A 21883-nucleotide genomic window follows, 5' to 3' on the forward strand; every position below is an offset into this window, starting at 1 on the left:
TTTTTTCTTACTGTACTCAACAAGAACTTCTCTCGCATTCCTCAACTTCTGTCTCGTCGACCCATACCTATCATCACTATCCTCTCTTTTCCCAGGGACTCTCGCGCTGCTTTTTTTCTTTTTTAAACGTAGATCGAAACAGTTTTTTTTTATCGATCCACAGGATCTCCTGCAGGAACTATCATGTCAACCGTAAGAGGTCGCATAAATGAATTTATTTGTAATTATTTTAAAATAGTGTCGTTTCAATTTAGATTTGAACAAAGGCAACACCCTCAGCACCCATCTGAAAAGTTTCAAGTCTTTGGTGAATCTTTCTATGAAAGTATTGCCTCCATCTCGTAAAACAGAATACTAAAGGCATAACATCGTAATACAGAAACTCTTAAGGCAATTTTTAGATCTCTACTTGTCAACACTTTGTGCATTTTCTTAAAAATTATGTTTTTGCTTGCTCTATTCTGCTTCTGATTCCTTGAGATGAATACCATTTTTCATTTATTCAGCATCCTAAATATTTGTACCATTGTATCTACTCTTTCTTTTCACTCGATTTACTTACATTTATAAAAATTATAATTAACTGGTCTATGATTCGTCACAGTTGTTAATAGTGCTTATAATATTAAATCAATTTTGGATTAGGTTATTGTTGCATGCCTTTCTTTTCAGATACCAGAAGATATTCAAAACTCAATATTAATAAAAATTAAGGAACAACACTTTACAAATCACGTTCAACCATACATTATGGTTGTTGGTTCTACATTATCAAACATTTCTGAATTCTACCTAGTAATTGATACTTCTGTATACAAAGGAACCTCTGTTTTAGTGTTTAGATATTTGTTGTAAAGTCTTCCACGTTTTGTCAGCGAAATACCCTGCTGAATCAGAGCATATATGGTTGTTACTTCAACATCATATTTATAAAATAACTACTCAATGGGATAAAAAGATACCATATGTGTATACATTACTGAGTGAACTATCACACAACAATAAAAATTAAATTATTGAAAATTGACATCAAAAATAATGTTTTTATGCCCATTTTGTTCAGTTCAATTTGATAAAATTTTCAAACTTTCTACTCATTTAAAAATAAAGCACCGATTTTGTAAAACATTTTCCTGCAAACAGGCTAACTGTTTTCGGACTTTTCAAACTGTATATACTTACAAAGATCACCTCCTGCGAAAACATAAAAATGATTTTGAAACTCATGTTCAATACTCGCAATCAGAAAACAAAGATAAGTGTAACAGTTCTCAGTACGAACAAGTTTCTTCTATATACGAGGAACCTGTTAATTTTGAGCCTGAGCACAAAGAAGACATTTTTTATAAATGTATTGCATTGTATTCATGCAGTTTTCTTTGTGTTAAAACTTTATAGTAGATACTCTGTTAAGAGAAATGCAGTTCATAATATTATTCAAGACGTTACATCGATGATTTGTGAACCTTTAAGTATGATAGAAAATAAAGTAACCTCCGATGTTGACAATTTAGAAGTAAAAGAAGAAATTAAAAAGAATGTTGTTTTCAGAACATGTTTAATAATTTACGTACAGAATGGAAACATTTTGATTTTTTTAAGCGCAGTAGTGCATTTATCCCAGTAGAAAGTATATATATATATGAAAGGAATAAGCTATTATTGCTTTAGAAATAGTAAAGATATAATGAATCGTGATCAATGTATTGCTAAATCCCACTTATCCTACCTTAAGCTCCAATTTCATATTTTATTTCTAGTCTTCGTTTCTTTTGTTTGTACTTTAAATAATTTACCGTTTTCGCATTTACTTTTATTTCTTCGTCCTATCATCAAAACAAATCGACTGTAAAGTATATTACAAGAAATGCAATAATCCTGATTAATGGACAAGGAAAAAAAGACGTTCTTATTACATTTATGAACGAAATAGTTCTAAAAATTGGAAGGATGTATACGTTTGTCAAGTCTTTCCTTTTCTTAACTATGAACATATGTTTGAAACCATTTTTAAACAATTCATTTGTATGATGACATGGTGACGTAATTACATGAGGAATTGTTCAGTAAATACATTTAATAACAGTTACGGAAATAATCAGTACTTTCTATTACAGAACACTTCGAAAATTGACATATGACGAAGTGATAGGTATAAACAATGCCGTAGCTATTAATTCAGACGTCTAAAGTTCTGAACTTCAACATACATATACCAATCATCCCCGACGTTTCCCAAAAAAGGCCTGTAAGTTGTGATTGTAAGTTTCATGGGAATCTTTAGATATGTACACAAGTTTCATCAAATGAAAACAGCAATATGTGAAATAACCGTAACCATAAATAATTCCAACAGAACACATATTTGCAAACATTACTATTTCAAGTTTGTGCGATTACCTTCCAATAACATCATATTCTGCAGTACAAGTAACGTTTGGTCTCCTTGTGTGTTCTGATGTTGAAGTGGTTAAATAATAAAATGCGGAATACAACGATAACAAACTTCAATAGAACAAGAATGAAAGATGAAGACTAGAATTATGAAGGTAGAATAGTGAAGTTGNTATAAAATTGCAATTCTTCAATTTTACGTGAACAAGATGGAACAGATTATGCTCATCATAATTTCATAAGAACGAAATTAAATCGAACCTCGCATTTCTAACATCTATGGCTTAAAATGAATTAGAAGCATTAATATGCATGGATATCAATCGGGAGCTGCATTGACTGCATAAACTGAGGCACGCTAAAATTTCTGAATACAATTTGCATAATCTAAATGGATTGACCCAACATATATCTATAGTAAAACCTCTCTTTTCTTGTTGCTGTACGAAAAATGTAAGGCATAATGTCGCGTAATAAGACACCCTTCGCACTAGTAATTGATTTATTTTCGCTAATTAATTTTCAAACAACACCACTGTGAATAATAATTAATCACTCGCTCACTACTGTATCGTCCACTTCTTCGCTCATCTTATTCCGCCTTCAGTCGACTCGTAACTAAAACTATTCTCCTGTTTTTTTTTTATTTTCGTGCAAGAGGGAAAATCTTCATAAGACATCCAACCGTTCATACGACTGGGTAGTACCGGATTACCGAGAAAGGTGTCTAGACCTACTTACTAAAGAGCCGTTACAGTACAGTGGATTTCATTTATTACGACCTTGGTTAAAGCGACCATTTTGCTATAGCGACATTAAATCTAAGTCCCTTGAATTCAAAGCATATTTTAGTACTAAGTTCATGTGGCTATAGCGACTTCGGATAAAACGCCAAGTTAGGGTATAGCGACTACTTTTAATTAATCATTTAAAACAAATCCCTAGTAACCCCATGTAAATATAGCGACTGGAAACAGCCGGTAAAGACACAAAGGGCTTTCACACAGATAGTCAGTAAGTGTGGTGACCGTTTGTTAATAGATGTTACCCAGGTAGGTAGGTAAGCATGTACGTTAAAATGGTTCAGTTACAAAGCAATATTCTGAGTAGCAACTGTTTTTAGGTAACTTTTGAATAAGTATGTGTCCTAGATATACATTTACTGTTAAAAAAAGGCGCAAATCGTTTCAAAATTGAAAAATGGTGAAAACTTCCGGATATAACGATGAAATTACAATGCTCCCTTCGTCGTCGTTATATCCGAAATCCACTGTATCTATCAATTCAGGTCCTCTTCAGTCGTATGCTATATTAATTGTGTTGGGTGATTGTGTTTTTAGTTGTTGTTGGTGTGTATGAGTGTGTGTCAAAATATAAAAAGTACCTATGACTCCTAATCAAAATAAATATGTAACAAAACTAGCAATTAATTATGTAATGTAAATAAAATACGCATTTTAATATACATAAATATAAAGCTCAACCAAGTACACTGCTAATCATCTATATCAGCTATTATAGTAATAATTCTATTACCTGTGGGCCTGCAAACCTGCGACCTACAGATCCAAATATTAAGTTAGGTTAGGTTTGGTTATTACAAAGATTATATTCAACGACAAATGCATTGGAAAGGAGATATTTCTCAAAAAGTATTTTTTTTTTCACTAATTGTTAAATTAAGAAATCTTTCTACTTAGCACCAACACCATTAGATTTCATATCATTAATATTTTGTACAGATTTGCCCAGTTTTATAGAATTAGTTAAGTGTTTCTATATTTCTAAATATATACGTTCTTACTGACTTGAAATCCTTTCTATTTATCTCAAATGTTTTCCTTCTATTAAAAAATAAGTCTGCGGGCGTTATTTTGCGCGCTCAGTCCTTTTTGGCACTAAACAAATATAATNACAAAACAAATAAACACATTTTACTTCATTATACTACTAGTACCTATGCAGATTTTAATAAAAATATTTGTCCAGAGTCCAGTTTTTTTCCTGACGCCTCTAACTATTTTACTACATCGTTGAAACTGCACAATAAATACAATTTAATTAACTTCAGTTATATATAGGGTTACCAAATCCCGACAAGATTATTGAATTGCGAAGGGGGTTGAAAGAAAGAAAGCCGCAAATATTTGTTAATTTTTATTTTTAAATTTAAATTGTCACATGCATGTAGGCAATCCAACATACATAGTGGTAAAGAGGACCAGGTTTCTAAACGGCATATACTGGAAAATTCTAGAAAACATAAAGTATCTATAAATAGTTGTCGCAAGATCGCGTGGAGTACCGAATGGCATGGCCTAGAGGTTTAGACCATTGCTTAGCATTCGGGAGAACGCCGGTTCGATTCCGCTTATATCTGCCGTGGTCTAAGCTTTTCTGTAGTTTCCTTGGATCACTTAGGCAAATGCTGGAGCAGTAATATTTCACAGATAGTCTTTCATTCTCTTCTGTCTTCATTTCGTCCATCTAATCTTTTTTACCCGAACCACCACCCGCCTCCCATTCTCACGATTCCTGAAAGGAGGCTGAAGAGGGTCTTCCGAAAATGTAAAATATTAATAAGCTCTTCCACAAGGCAACTAGTTAAACATTGGCATCGCATTGGCTATCTTAATGTGTAATACCCCTAGAAAGCTGGAACGTCGCTTCCCCAATTTTTTAAACTCCAATGTGTGATATTCGATACTCCTTTCTAATAAAGTTATCCCATGTTCGGTCCTTTAACTGCCCCGACCGTATATATACTGCAACTAGAGCTCACTTTTATTGCTATTATGGTGGATACTATACCATAAATATCTACATATTGTATCAAAGAATACGATTTTTATGTGTACTTATTTAAGAATGGGATGTAACTACTTTAGTATAATATCGAGAGTGACAATTTAAAATGACTAGTCGCCAATTTACTTAAAGTTAATTAATTATTTAATAATAAAATTATAATCTTAGCCTACCTTATTAGATAATTCGGGAACGTGTAAATAACAGGAAAGAAACTATCACAGGGTGAGTGAAGACGGTAAGCAGTTCGTGATCCTGAATTCGACTCGCGACTCTCGACTTCTTGATGTGACTATCATTATAATTATTGATTCACTAGCTGTTAGCTTGCAGTTTTAAAGAAATAAGTTAGATATACCAACTTTGTACCAGTGACCTAGATATGAATTTATGGATACCATATGACATCCCCCCGTTGCGGAAAAATTGCGCCCCGCGAATTCGTTACCTATTTCTACATCTAAATTTACAGGGGTTAGAAATTCACACAATTCCCTGTTTTATCTTAATAGCCCTTTAACGTCTAATACGTGACAACACTAACACTGAGCACAACCTTCTTCTATTTCTATAATTTCTTCGGTGCCTTTTATTGACAACCAGTCAGCAGAAATAGATACTACATTCATTTTGATTTGCCGATAATACCATGACCAAAACACGTCGTCCAGCAGTGGCACATTTACTTCTTGCAAAATGAAATAACCATACCATTGTGACCTTCCCTTTTGTGACCAACCATATTTGTTAACGGAACGACTCTTCCAACTTACTGCGTCGTCATCTTCATCTTCGCATACCATGGCGAAGTAAACTTTAAGAACATGAGTATCACCTAAACCTCACTTGCAAGTATTGGATTAATCCTTCTTCCGGGACGACCATCGCAGGTCCAAATAGGTAGTACTCCTGGTGCTCATAAACTTCGGTATAGGGGCAACATGGGCAACGCAACGCCAGTGCTGCTTACACTTGACGATTCCCGAACAGAGTAGATCCTTGGACTTTCTCGGTACTTGTTCCCAACACGTCCTAAGAAGACTGCTTTGCGCAAACAAATTACACCTTTATTTAAATAAGGACTTACGCTGGCGAGAACCATAGTAAAACAACTCGCCAGAAACTTGACGATTGCAGAATCCATACTTGAGGCGCTCCTTTTTTCCGTAAATATTTTCTAAGACACCATATTATCACTTGGTTGACTATAGGGAGTAGGTACTGAGACATGTTTTGGTATGTAGAGCTGGAAGGGTTCATTGGTCCAATTTCTATACAAGGCTTTTGCTGACTTCTTCGTTCTGACTTTCCTTTTTCTTTGAAGATGTGGTGACTACTGATGACTAAAGGCGTCCAATTATTTGGTTATTGTGCTCCGTGTTGTATAATTATTTGGTTATGAAAAAAACTTATTGGTTTAACTTGAATTCGACTCGCGGATCCCGTCTTCTTGATTTGACTATAATTATAATTATTGATTTCGTAAGTAAGTAGGTGTTAGCTTGCAGTTTTAAATAAATAATTTCGATGTACCAACTTTGTACCAGTGACCTAGATATGAATTTATGGATACCATATGACATCCCCCCGTTGCGGAAAAATTGCGCCCCGCGAATTCGTTACCTATTTCTACATCTAAATTTACAGGGGTTAGAAATTCACACAATTCCCTGTTTTATCTTAATAGCCCTTTAACGTCTAATACGTGACAACACTAACACTGAGCACAACCTTCTTCTATTTCTATAATTTCTTCGGTGCCTTTTATTGACAACCAGTCAGCAGAAATAGATACTACATTCATTTTGATTTGCCGATAATACCATGACCAAAACACGTCGTCCAGCAGTGGCACATTTACTTCTTGCAAAATGAAATAACCATACCATTGTGACCTTCCCTTTTGTGACCAACCATATTTGTTAACGGAACGACTCTTCCAACTTACTGCGTCGTCATCTTCATCTTCGCATACCATGGCGAAGTAAACTTTAAGAACGTGAGTATCACCTAAACCTCACTTGCAAGTATTGGATTAATCCTTCTTCCGGGACGACCATCGCAGGTCCAAATAGGTAGTACTCCTGGTGCTCATAAACTTCGGTATAGGGGCAACATGGGCAACGCAACGCCAGTGCTGCTTACACTTGACGATTCCCGAACAGAGTAGATCCTTGGACTTTCTCGGTACTTGTTCCCAACACGTCCTAAGAAGACTGCTTTGCGCAAACAAATTACACCTTTATTTAAATAAGGACTTACGCTGGCGAGAACCATAGTAAAACAACTCGCCAGAAACTTGACGATTGCAGAATCCATACTTGAGGCGCTCCTTTTTTCCGTAAATATTTTCTAAGACACCATATTATCACTTGGTTGACTATAGGGAGTAGGTACTGAGACATGTTTTGGTATGTAGAGCTGGAAGGGTTCATTGGTCCAATTTCCATACAAGGCTTTTGCTGACTTCTTCGTTCTGACTTTCCTTTTTCTTTGAAGATGTGGTGACTACTGATGGCTAAAGGCGTCCAATTATTTGGTTATTGTGCTCCGTGTTGTATAATTATTTGGTTATGAAAAAAACTTATTGGTTTAACTTGAATTCGACTCGCGGATCCCGTCTTCTTGATTTGACTATAATTATAATTATTGATTTCGTAAGTAAGTAGGTGTTAGCTTGCAGTTTTAAATAAATAATTTCGATGTACCAACTTTGTACCAGTGACCTAGATATGAATTTATGGATACCATATGACATCCCCCCGTTGCGGAAAAATTGCGCCCCGCGAATTCGTTACCTATTTCTACATCTAAATTTACAGGGGTTAGAAATTCACACAATTCCCTGTTTTATCTTAATAGCCCTTTAACGTCTAATACGTGACAACACTAACACTGAGCACAACCTTCTTCTATTTCTATAATTTCTTCGGTGCCTTTTATTGACAACCAGTCAGCAGAAATAGATACTACATTCATTTTGATTTGCCGATAATACCATGACCAAAACACGTCGTCCAGCAGTGGCACATTTACTTCTTGCAAAATGAAATAACCATACCATTGTGACCTTCCCTTTTGTGACCAACCATATTTGTTAACGGAACGACTCTTCCAACTTACTGCGTCGTCATCTTCATCTTCGCATACCATGGCGAAGTAAACTTTAAGAACGTGAGTATCACCTAAACCTCACTTGCAAGTATTGGATTAATCCTTCTTCCGGGACGACCATCGCAGGTCCAAATAGGTAGTACTCCTGGTGCTCATAAACTTCGGTATAGGGGCAACATGGGCAACGCAACGCCAGTGCTGCTTACACTTGACGATTCCCGAACAGAGTAGATCCTTGGACTTTCTCGGTACTTGTTCCCAACACGTCCTAAGAAGACTGCTTTGCGCAAACAAATTACACCTTTATTTAAATAAGGACTTACGCTGGCGAGAACCATAGTAAAACAACTCGCCAGAAACTTGACGATTGCAGAATCCATACTTGAGGCGCTCCTTTTTTCCGTAAATATTTTCTAAGACACCATATTATCACTTGGTTGACTATAGGGAGTAGGTACTGAGACATGTTTTGGTATGTAGAGCTGGAAGGGTTCATTGGTCCAATTTCCATACAAGGCTTTTGCTGACTTCTTCGTTCTGACTTTCCTTTTTCTTTGAAGATGTGGTGACTACTGATGGCTAAAGGCGTCCAATTATTTGGTTATTGTGCTCCGTGTTGTATAATTATTTGGTTATGAAAAAAACTTATTGGTTTAACTTGAATTCGACTCGCGGATCCCGTCTTCTTGATTTGACTATAATTATAATTATTGATTTCGTAAGTAAGTAGGTGTTAGCTTGCAGTTTTAAATAAATAATTTCGATGTACCAACTTTGTACCAGTGACCTAGATATGAATTTATGGATACCATATGACATCCCCCCGTTGCGGAAAAATTGCGCCCCGCGAATTCGTTACCTATTTCTACATCTAAATTTACAGGGGTTAGAAATTCACACAATTCCCTGTTTTATCTTAATAGCCCTTTAACGTCTAATACGTGACAACACTAACACTGAGCACAACCTTCTTCTATTTCTATAATTTCTTCGGTGCCTTTTATTGACAACCAGTCAGCAGAAATAGATACTACATTCATTTTGATTTGCCGATAATACCATGACCAAAACACGTCGTCCAGCAGTGGCACATTTACTTCTTGCAAAATGAAATAACCATACCATTGTGACCTTCCCTTTTGTGACCAACCATATTTGTTAACGGAACGACTCTTCCAACTTACTGCGTCGTCATCTTCATCTTCGCATACCATGGCGAAGTAAACTTTAAGAACGTGAGTATCACCTAAACCTCACTTGCAAGTATTGGATTAATCCTTCTTCCGGGACGACCATCGCAGGTCCAAATAGGTAGTACTCCTGGTGCTCATAAACTTCGGTATAGGGGCAACATGGGCAACGCAACGCCAGTGCTGCTTACACTTGACGATTCCCGAACAGAGTAGATCCTTGGACTTTCTCGGTACTTGTTCCCAACACGTCCTAAGAAGACTGCTTTGCGCAAACAAATTACACCTTTATTTAAATAAGGACTTACGCTGGCGAGAACCATAGTAAAACAACTCGCCAGAAACTTGACGATTGCAGAATCCATACTTGAGGCGCTCCTTTTTTCCGTAAATATTTTCTAAGACACCATATTATCACTTGGTTGACTATAGGGAGTAGGTACTGAGACATGTTTTGGTATGTAGAGCTGGAAGGGTTCATTGGTCCAATTTCCATACAAGGCTTTTGCTGACTTCTTCGTTCTGACTTTCCTTTTTCTTTGAAGATGTGGTGACTACTGATGGCTAAAGGCGTCCAATTATTTGGTTATTGTGCTCCGTGTTGTATAATTATTTGGTTATGAAAAAAACTTATTGGTTTAACTTGAATTCGACTCGCGGATCCCGTCTTCTTGATTTGACTATAATTATAATTATTGATTTCGTAAGTAAGTAGGTGTTAGCTTGCAGTTTTAAATAAATAATTTCGATGTACCAACTTTGTACCAGTGACCTAGATATGAATTTATGGATACCATATGACATCCCCCCGTTGCGGAAAAATTGCGTCCCCGCGAATTCGTTACCTATTTCTACATCTAAATTTACAGGGGTTAGAAATTCACACAATTCCCTGTTTTATCTTAATAGCCCTTTAACGTCTAATACGTGACAACACTAACACTGAGCACAACCTTCTTCTATTTCTATAATTTCTTCGGTGCCTTTTATTGACAACCAGTCAGCAGAAATAGATACTACATTCATTTTGATTTGCCGATAATACCATGACCAAAACACGTCGTCCAGCAGTGGCACATTTACTTCTTGCAAAATGAAATAACCATACCATTGTGACCTTCCCTTTTGTGACCAACCATATTTGTTAACGGAACGACTCTTCCAACTTACTGCGTCGTCATCTTCATCTTCGCATACCATGGCGAAGTAAACTTTAAGAACGTGAGTATCACCTAAACCTCACTTGCAAGTATTGGATTAATCCTTCTTCCGGGACGACCATCGCAGGTCCAAATAGGTAGTACTCCTGGTGCTCATAAACTTCGGTATAGGGGCAACATGGGCAACGCAACGCCAGTGCTGCTTACACTTGACGATTCCCGAACAGAGTAGATCCTTGGACTTTCTCGGTACTTGTTCCCAACACGTCCTAAGAAGACTGCTTTGCGCAAACAAATTACACCTTTATTTAAATAAGGACTTACGCTGGCGAGAACCATAGTAAAACAACTCGCCAGAAACTTGACGATTGCGGAATCCATACTTGAGGCGCTCCTTTTTTCCGTAAATATTTTCTAAGACACCATATTATCACTTGGTTGACTATAGGGAGTAGGTACTGAGACATGTTTTGGTATGTAGAGCTGGAAGGGTTCATTGGTCCAATTTCTATACAAGGCTTTTGCTGACTTCTTCGTTCTGACTTTCCTTTTTCTTTGAAGATGTGGTGACTACTGATGACTAAAGGCGTCCAATTATTTGTTTATTGTGCTCCGTGTTGTATAATTATTTGGTTATGAAAAAAATTTATCGGTATAACTTCAATTCGACTCGCGGCTCCCGTCTTCTTGATTTGACTATAATTATAATTATTGATTTCGTACGTAAGTAGGTGTTAGCTTGCAGTTTTAAATAAATAATTTCGATGTACCAACTTTGTACCAGTGACCCAGATATGAATTTATGGATACTATGTTACAATATATTGTTTGATAATTTTTTTTGCATCCAAAGGCGAGATCACCCAAAGCACGAAGACCGTAACATTTCCTATCTCTTGTTACTTACTACATGGCTGCCGACTGGAGTGCATTACATCTAATCAAATTTTTCCTATTACCGTACAATAATAACAACCTAGATGTACATAATTATTATTAGGTACTCAGCTTAACAAACAGAGATCAAGTCCTAATTAATAATGTAAAAGCAATATTTGCTCCCTTTGATTGATTATTTACCAGAACTCAAGTTGAATCCGTATGCGAAACATAATAACATACGGAAATAGTGTAGCTAATTTAAGCCGTGAGTTGGTGGATGTAGATATAATTGAGTGAGTTTAATACACGCATTAACATACGTAATTAAATTACTATTCACATGTTACAACATAGACAATTGCCTAAATTAAGTCTGAATCAGGTCCATTTGATAAACAGTAATACTACTACGTCTATTGAAATTTGTGAAGACAGTCAAAACACATGTATATATCATATGTATATTCGTAGTAAAAAGAAACAGTTAAACATATACATATGTATACAAGGATATACATATATATATACAAAAAAAGTTGCTGTTTACTCTTTTTATGGTTGTAATTTCAATAAATATCTATTGTAATAGCTTTTTGGAATGAAAATAAATCAGATTGTGTGAAGGAAACAATAAATAACCATCAAAAAATAATCAAACAAAAAACTAATCAAAATCTACCCTATTTCAACGTTTTTGAACTACAAACAACAGTTTATTTATCTTTTGAATAATAACATGATTTCTCTTACGTTTCATTTTTCCCATACGTAAAACTGGCGTTAATTGTTTCCACGGAAAATTGCTAAATTCGTTTTAAATTTATTCTAAAGAACAAAACCATTCTGTTTTATACGTAAAGAAGATTTAAAGCGAAAGAAAATCACCGTTTTGTTTAATTTAATCCTACCTTCACTCAGTTTCCATTGGTATTCTATTGTCATAATTCCAACAAAGCCGGCCGAAAATAAAGGCGAAATGGTCGATAGCGCCCCTAACACTCAAAATCTGTTAAGCATACAATTTGCATGCCTTCACTCATTAAAATTCATTTATGTGTATCCCTTAAGCTTTGTTCTTTTTGCCTTAGGATCTTGTCAAGTTGCTTGGTCGCTATATTTATTGGCAGCTGCGATCCTGCTCCTAATAGTGTGTTTCGGTCTAAGTTTTTGGACATCTCGGGTGGGAGTCGGGTCGTTCCGGATCTGAGTATACAGCGCAGGCGCGCTGCCAAACATCAACGCAAGCGCGCTATTATCAACAACATAGGAACGAAACAATTCGACCAATCGCAAAGCGTCGTGGATGTGGATAATGTGACGTCAGTCAGTGAACATGCCCGAAAGGTTACGATTGGATCCGATTGCTTACTACTCTCACCCGCTATGCTAGCCTTGGATGGGTGTCGGTTCGATGAATTACCGAAGTGTTTAAAACAGGCTGATGCGAAATTTTGAGTTTATTTCAAATGGAATGTAGCATACAAATGTAATATACTATAAATATAATTAGATCTAAAAGAACTGTTGATGGGTGTACATAATTTAGCGTACGCCATTGAAAACTGTCGTTTGAAAATGTGAGATTGAGTATGATAAGAGCTCTATTTTTCTCATTTAAAAAGTTGTAGAGATAAACGAAAATAAGTGGTTTATTTAAAGTCGTTGTAGATTCATAGATTGTATAGTCTACATTTAAAGTGCAAAAAATGAATTTGTAGAGATACATAACACCCCACACCTCCAACCTTGTCGTTTTGTAACTATCGAAAACAGTTTCAAACAATTACCTTTATGTGCAACTTCAATAAGTATATTGAAAAATTCATTTCATTTTGGTGTAGTATTACAATTGTATTATTTCAATTTAAAGACATGGTTACCTCCTCCTCGGAATATTTTTTAAAAGCAACTGTTCGATAATTTAAGTTTAATGATGCAACTACAATATGTGTCACCTGTGATATTTCTTAGTCTTTCTCTTTCTACTTGTTTATAACAACGCTAAATGTTTAAATAATAAAAGTCGTACAGTATTATTACAAACATCTTATTATCACCCTATTCACCTAAGCCTTTAACTGAGCAAAAGTGGGCATTTCGTTCAAGAAAACTTCAATCATATCTACTTAAAAAAAAAGAAAAAACAAAAATTCGCACTTAGTGATAGGCTACTTTAAATTAAACGGGACTATCACATTATTTTATAAAATCTTCAATTCATATACCTATTGGACATACACTTTTGCTCCGTCCTATCCTAAGCCAATCTACTCATGTCCCTAAAACTACAGCAACAACTTGCTTCACTAGGTGTTAGCTTGCAGTTTTAAAGAAATAAGTTAGACATACCAACTTTGTACTAGTGACCTAGATATGAATTTATGGATACCATATGACATCCCCCCGTTGCGGAAAAATTGCGTCCCCGCGAATTCGTTACCTATTTCTACATCTAAATTTACAGGGGTTAGAAATTCACACAATTCCCTGTTTTATCTTAATAGCCCTTTAACGTCTAATACGTGACAACACTAACACTGAGCACAACCTTCTTCTATTTCTATAATTTCTTCGGTGCCTTTTATTGACAACCAGTCAGCAGAAATAGATACTACATTCATTTTGATTTGCCGATAATACCATGACCAAAACACGTCGTCCAGCAGTGGCACATTTACTTCTTGCAAAATGAAATAACCATACCATTGTGACCTTCCCTTTTGTGACCAACCATATTTGTTAACGGAACGACTCTTCCAACTTAATGCATCGTCATCTTCATCTTCGCATACCATGGCGAAGTAAACTTTAGGAACGTGGGTGTCACCTAAACCTCACTTGCAAGTATTGGATTAATCCTTCTTCCGGGACGACTATCGCGGGTCCAAATAGGTAGTACTCTTGGTGCTCATAAACTTCGGTATAGGGGCAACATGGGCAACCCAACGCCAGTGCTGCTTACACTTGACGATTCCCGAACACAGTAGATCCTTGGACTTTCTCGGTACTTGTTCCCAACACGTCCTAAGAAGACTGCTTTGCGCAAACAAATTACACCTTTATTTAAATAAGGACTTACGCTGGCGAGAACCATAGTAAAACAACTCGCCAGAAACTTGACGATTGCAGAATCCATACTTGAGGCGCTCCTTTTTTCCGTAAATATTTTCTAAGACACCATATTATCACTTGGTTGACTATAGGGAGTAGGTACTGAGACATGTTTTGGTATGTAGAGCTGGAAGGGTTCATTGGTCCAATTTCCATACAAGGCTTTTGCTGACTTCTTCGTTCTGACTTTCCTTTTTCTTTGAAGATGTGGTGACTACTGATGACTAAAGGCGTCCAATTATTTGTTTATTGTGCTCCGTGTTGTATAATTATTTGGTTATGAAAAAAATTTATCGGTATAACTTCAATTCGACTCGCGGCTCCCGTCTTCTTGATTTGACTATAATTATAATTATTGATTTCGTACGTAAGTAGGTGTTAGCTTGCAGTTTTAAATAAATAATTTCGATGTACCAACTTTGTACCAGTGACCCAGATATGAATTTATGGATACTATGTTACAATATATTGTTTGATAATTTTTTTTGCATCCAAAGGCGAGATCACCCAAAGCACGAAGACCGTAACATTTCCTATCTCTTGTTACTTACTACATGGCTGCCGACTGAGTGCATTACATCTAATCAAATTTTTCCTATTACCGTACAATAATAACAACCTAGATGTACATAATTATTATTAGGTACTCAGCTTAACAAACAGAGATCAAGTCCTAATTAATAATGTAAAAGCAATATTTGCTCCCTTTGATTGATTATTTACCAGAACTCAAGTTGAATCCGTATGCGAAACATAATAACATACGGAAATAGTGTAGCTAATTTAAGCCGTGAGTTGGTGGATGTAGATATAATTGAGTGAGTTTAATACACGCATTAACATACGTAATTAAATTACTATTCACATGTTACAACATAGACAATTGCCTAAATTAAGTCTGAATCAGGTCCATTTGATAAACAGTAATACTACTACGTCTATTGAAATTTGTGAAGACAGTCAAAACACATGTATATATCATATGTATATTCGTAGTAAAAAGAAACAGCTAAACATATACATATGTATACAAGGATATACATATATATATACAAAAAAAGTTGCTGTTTACTCTTTTTATGGTTGTAAATTCAATAAATATCTATTGTAATAGCTTTTTGGAATGAAAATAAATCAGATTGTGTGAAGGAAACAATAAATAACCATCAAAAAATAATCAAACAAAAAACTAATCAAAATGTACCCTATTTCAACGTTTTTGAACTACAAACAACAGTTTATTTATCTTTTGAATAATAACATGATTTCTCTTACGTTTCATTTTTCTCATACGTAAAACTGGCGTTAATTGTTTCCACGGAAAATTGCTATATTCGTTTTAAATTTATTCTAAAGAACAAAACCATTCTGTTTTATACGTAAAGAAGATTTAAAGCGAAAGAAAATCACCGTTTTGTTTAATTTAATCCTACCTTCACTCAATTTCCATTGGTATTCTATTGTCATAATTCCAACAAAGCCGGCCGAAAATAAAGGCGAAATGGTCGATAGCGCCCCTAACACTCAAAATCTGTTAAGCATACAATTTGCATGCCTTCACTCATTAAAATTCATTTATGTGTATCCCTTAAGCTTTGTTCTTTTTGCCTTAGGATCTTGTCAAGTTGCTTGGTCGCTATATTTATTGGCAGCTGCGATCCTGCTCCTAATAGTGTGTTTCGGTCTAAGTTTTTGGACATCTCGGGTGGGAGTCGGGTCGTTCCGGATCTGAGTATACAGCGCAGGCGCGCTGCCAAACATCAACGCAAGCGCGCTATTATCAACAACATAGGAACGAAACAATTCGACCAATCGCAAAGCGTCGTGGATGTGGATAATGTGACGTCAGTCAGTGAACATGCCCGAAAGGCTACGATTGGATCCGATTGCTTACTACTCTCACCCGCTATGCTAGCCTTGGATGGGTGTCGGTTCGATGAATTACCGAAGTGTTTAAAACAGGCTGATGCGAAATTTTGAGTTTATTTCAAATGGAATGTAGCATACAAATGTAATATACTATAAATATAATTAGATCTAAAAGAACTGTTGATGGGTGTACATAATTTAGCGTACGCCATTGAAAGTACATTCATTTTGATTTGCCGATAATACCATGACCAAAACACGTCGTCCAGCAGTGGCACATTTACTTCTTGCAAAATGAAATAACCATACCATTGTGACCTTCCNCTAGCCTTAGCACTTAACAATTAACCGAACTTTGGATCAGTATTGACAGACCGATGCTTAGCTGCCCGGTATTGGACCAAACTTAGCGAAACGATAATGTATCTTGCCTTGACACTTGAATATTGGCCGAACTTTGGACCAGTATTGACAGGTCAATTCTTGGCTGCCCTAGTTTTGAAATAATTAGATCTAAAAGAACTGTTGATGGGTGTACATAATTTAGCGTACGCCATTGAAAACTGTCGTTTGAAAATGTGAGATTGAGTATGATAAGAGCTCTATTTTTCTCATTTAAAAAGTTGTAGAGATAAACGAAAATAAGTGGTTTATTTAAATTCGTTGTAGATTCATAGATTGTATAGTCTACATTTAAAGTGCAAAAAATGAATTTGTAGAGATACATAACACCCCACACCTCCAACCTTGTCGTTTTGTAACTATCGAAAACAGTTTCAAACAATTACCTTTATGTGCAACTTCAATAAGTATATTGAAAAATTCATTTCATTTTGGTGTAGTATTACAATTGTATTATTTCAATTTAAAGACATGGTTACCTCCTCCTCGGAATATTTTTTAAAAGCAACTGTTCGATAATTTAAGTTTAATGATGCAACTACAATATGTGTCACCTGTGATATTTCTTAGTCTTTCTCTTTCTACTTGTTTATAACAACGCTAAATGTTTAAATAATAAAAGTCGTACAGTATTATTACAAACATCTTATTATCACCCTATTCACCTAAGCCTTTAACTGAGCAAAAGTGGGCATTTCGTTCAAGAAAACTTCAATCATATCTACTTAAAAAAAAAGAAAAAACAAAAATTCGCACTTAGTGATAGGCTACTTTAAATTAAACGGGACTATCACATTATTTTATAAAATCTTCAATTCATATACCTATTGGACATACACTTTTGCTCCGTCCTATCCTAAGCCAATCTACTCATGTCCCTAAAACTACAGCAACAACTTGCTAACAGTGCCTACAAGTGGTCCTCCGTGCCTCAGAAGGTATCTTACCATTATGTCTTCTTTTTGTTGAAAACCATTCGAACGTGCACTATTCCTTATTTTAGATCTCTACCACCTTTTTCATCCTAAAAGTTATCTGGCTTTCTACCGAAAATAGCTTCTTCTAATTTTTTATCTCCAATTTTTGCACTTTAACACTATTTTCACCTCCCATAGGTACCAAATTTTTGTTTCATTTTTATTTACTTTCATTACTCTTTTGTCTATACTGCTTGCATTTTATTTAACACTGTCTTTAGCTCCTCGTTGCTATTTGTTAATACTGCTATATCATTCGCAAATTTAAGCATGCTAATCTTGTGTTTAGTTGGGACGAACAAAATTGGCAATAAATTACCTGTGAGAATGGACGTATCTTCTTTCTAGTTTCCACTTGGGACTGTAGTCATTTGCTGCATTTTGAACACGCCTTTGTTTAGTCAGGAAAAGCTCCATGAGTAGTACAGTAGTGATAACCGAATAAAGTAAGCGGTACAGCGGTTAAAGGTTGCTTAGGTACGCAAAGATCAGGGTCGGCTTTATAACTGCCTGGTTGGAATAACATCTTTACCGAGCGGCATGGCCTAGAGGTCTAGACCATTGCTTAGCATTCGGGAGGACGCCGGTTCGATTCCGGGTCTGTCCGTCTGCTTTGGTCCAAGTTTTTCTGTGGTTTCCTTGGATCACTTAGGCAAATGCTGAGGCAGTAATATTCCACAGATAATCTTTCACTCTCTTCTGTCTTCATTTCGTCCGTCTCATCTTTCTCACCCGAACCACCACCCACCCATTCCCACGATTCCTGAAAGCAGGCTGAAGAGGGCCTTCCGCCCTACCTTCCGGCATAGCTCGGAGGTACTGCCCGCCCACCAGCACTACTGGCTGGTGGGAATGAAATACCCAAAAGTTTTTTTTTTTAATAACATCTTTAAACAAGCTTTCCTAAATTCCTGAGAATGTTGAACTTTTATGAAGTCCGATTTGGACAACATGCTCAAATTCTGCTTATCTGCATCTCTTTCTTACACATTAATTTTGGTGTAATGTTATTATTTTTCTTTATTAGTGTCCGCTGCAATTCCTACCTGTCATCTCTTTTTTATATTTACGATATTCCCTACAATGTCTGTCATCGGTAAAAGTAGGCGTTCTGTCTACATCCGCTTGATAGGTTGAAAGAAGAAAGTAAACACCACAGTTTTATTGCTGACTGCCAGTTTTGAACGTACCAACTATGTGCAGGTATGTTAATACAATAATACAGCTCATTTGCAATCAGTTGAACCTTAATATGCATTATTCAAAAGGTAGCATATTATGAGATATTTCGGTTTTTATGTTTACTGCTAACAGTGTTTGTGTAGAAAAAAGATATTAATTTTTGCTAACGTTTTAAGTTGTCGCGATAGTGTACATCCTTGGTGTACATGTAGCATAGGATATGCAACATAAATTTCGTTACTTATTATACGTGCGCAAATCATTCACTGGACTGACGTTAACCCGCAGTTACCAAGACCAATCCGTTTTGTATAACACATGTACGCCTTATATGTTTTATTAAAACACTAACTTTGTTTTTTATCACTTCTATTTTCACAATCCTTGATAATTGTAACAGGGTTGCCGAAACTATAGTCGTAAGATTGTGAAAAGAAAAATGATAAAAAAATAAAGGTAGTGTTTTACAATCAAATCGCACGACATTTCTCCACGAGTCCCACGCTCGTCCCCTCAATCTATGATCAAACCTTAATGTATATTATGATTCAATCGATTGCAAAAAGATTCTACTAATATATCCCCAAAGAATTACGTCAATTTTCTGGTCACTCTGTAAAGGTTAAAAATTAGCGGTGGCAATGTGTACTATTGTCCATTCCTAATTTTTTACTTCTCTAGGTTGTTGATCAAATTTTATAACTACCTGTAGCTCTTCATACTAACCAGATATCATCCTTACGTAAATCCTTACTTCATCTTTTGTAGATTCACCTTATCCTACGTATGCGCTCTTTCTCTTTTCTGTCGTCTACTCTGCTATTATCTGTAAAACTAAAACGCGTTCCTCTATTTCTTCTAAACCTAAATTGATCTTCAGGGAAGTAACTAATTGTTGTAAAATTCAACGCATCTGTCTAAATAATGCAAAAGATTAGCGTTCGGAGTGCTACACATTACACATTACCATCATCTGATATTGACACTATGATACAGTAAGAATGTAGGTACCCCTGTAGGAACTTGGTTGCCAAGCTTGACCCAGGACTGAACAGCCAATGCTGAACCAAGAGTTAGAAAATATACTAACCTAAGATTGTCAACTAATATTGACCCGAACATGGCAAATGCTTGGTATGTAACTTCGGCCCAAGCCTGGTTGCCAAGCTTAGCCCACGACTGAACAGCCAACGCTGAACCAAGATTTCGTGAACAATACTTACCTCAAATTGACAGCCAATATTATTTGGACCAGTATTGACAGGTCAATTCTTGGCTGCCCTAGTTTTGGACCAAACTTGACAAAATGTTATTATACCTAGCTACGGTATTTGAAGATTGACCAAACTTAGGACCAGTATTGTCAAACCCGTACTTGGCTGCCCAGTATTAGGCCAAACTTGGCGAAACGTTAATAAACCTAGCCTTAGCACTTAACAATTAACCGAACTTTGGATCAGTATTGACAGACCGATGCTTAGCTGCCCGGTATTGGACCAAACTTAGCGAAACGATAATGTATCTTGCCTTGACACTTGAATATTGGCCGAACTTTGGACCAGTATTGACAAACCAATGATTAACTGCCCCATTATTGGACTAAACTTGGTGAAACGTTAAAGTGTCTGGCCTTGGCATTTAAAGGTTGGCCGAGCTTTGGACCAATATTAACAAGGCGATGCTTGATTTCCCACTACTGGTCCAGGTTTGGGCTTGTCGTAAAGACTGACATTTTCCTACATGAGTAGGCAGTGTATTACAACGTTTAATAGCTACTTGGCCGCGTCTATTCAAAATCAACACATACATTCAAGTAAAACCAAATTCAATACCAAAAGTAGGTGCCTGTTTCTATGTTCCATTTTAAGTATCTTTCTCGAAATACTAATTTCTACTTATATTTGGACAATTTTTAAATTAGAATGAGTTAATTTTTGAATTAATTTTTACCACTATAGATAACCCCAAATTAATGAAGAAAAACTTTAGTCATGTTAAGCAATTGAACTTTCCCATCAATTACAGTATTCTTAAGGATTAAGTGTGTGGGGGGAGAGAAGAGAATATTGGGGAGGGAAACCGTCGAAGTAAGTGATCCACCTAATAAGTAATAATAAGTGGACAGACAAAGCGTTCACTCGGCATGAACCCATTGACGGTCACAGGTGGCGTATAGAAAAATGACATACCTGGACAGTGCCGACCTAAAAGGGGAACGAATACCGAAATTGATGTGCAGTTCCTCATCGCGCAACGACTCTTGCGTTTTTCATGACGCTTATCAGATCCGTCCTCTTCGAGTTAAGTTTTTATTTCGATCTCTATGAGTGCAGTCATCTACACTTGATGCACATGTTAAACTGAGATAAATAATTGAAACGGTAAGAAAAGTACATGTACGTGAATATATTTTATTCCTGCTTAATACAATACTTGTCCTTTATATCAGTTGAATTTGAATTTGCATTTTTAGCTCAGATTAATTTTACATTAATGATTGCACATAGTGTAAAATAAATTACAGAGGTAAAGTTATGCCTATGAGTAAAATTAGTTTTTAAGAATTAAACTTACGACTAAATTATAATAGAATTTTTNAACCTACAATGGCTTTTCCCTTACCTTAGTCATGTTAAGCAATTGAACTTTCCCATCAGTTACAGTATTCTTAAGGATTAAGTGTGTGGGGGGAGAGAAGAGAATATTGGGGAGGGAAACCATCGAAGTAAGTGATCCACCTCTAAAGTAATAAGAGGACAGACAAAGCGCTCACTCGGCATGAACCCATTGGCGA

General features: G+C 36.0%; 1 protein-coding gene across 3 annotated transcripts in view; it reads left to right on the forward strand.

Moving 5' to 3' along the window:
• Positions 1-13069, forward strand: part of LOC108740131 (LHFPL tetraspan subfamily member 6 protein-like) — a 216889-nt gene extending 203820 nt beyond the window's left edge. For all 3 annotated transcript variants that reach the window (XM_018474337.2, XM_018474336.2, XM_018474338.2), the window contains one exon: positions 12637-13069. In XM_018474337.2, the coding sequence (XP_018329839.1) occupies positions 12637-12755 (119 nt within the window). In that variant the 3' untranslated portion in view covers positions 12756-13069. The remainder of the gene's footprint in view (positions 1-12636) is intronic.
• Positions 13070-21883: the final 8814 nt, after the last annotated feature.

This window comes from Agrilus planipennis, unplaced genomic scaffold (assembly GCF_000699045.2).
Source record: "Agrilus planipennis isolate EAB-ADULT unplaced genomic scaffold, Apla_2.0 scaffold87, whole genome shotgun sequence".
Classification (NCBI taxonomy): Eukaryota; Metazoa; Arthropoda; class Insecta; order Coleoptera; family Buprestidae; genus Agrilus; species Agrilus planipennis.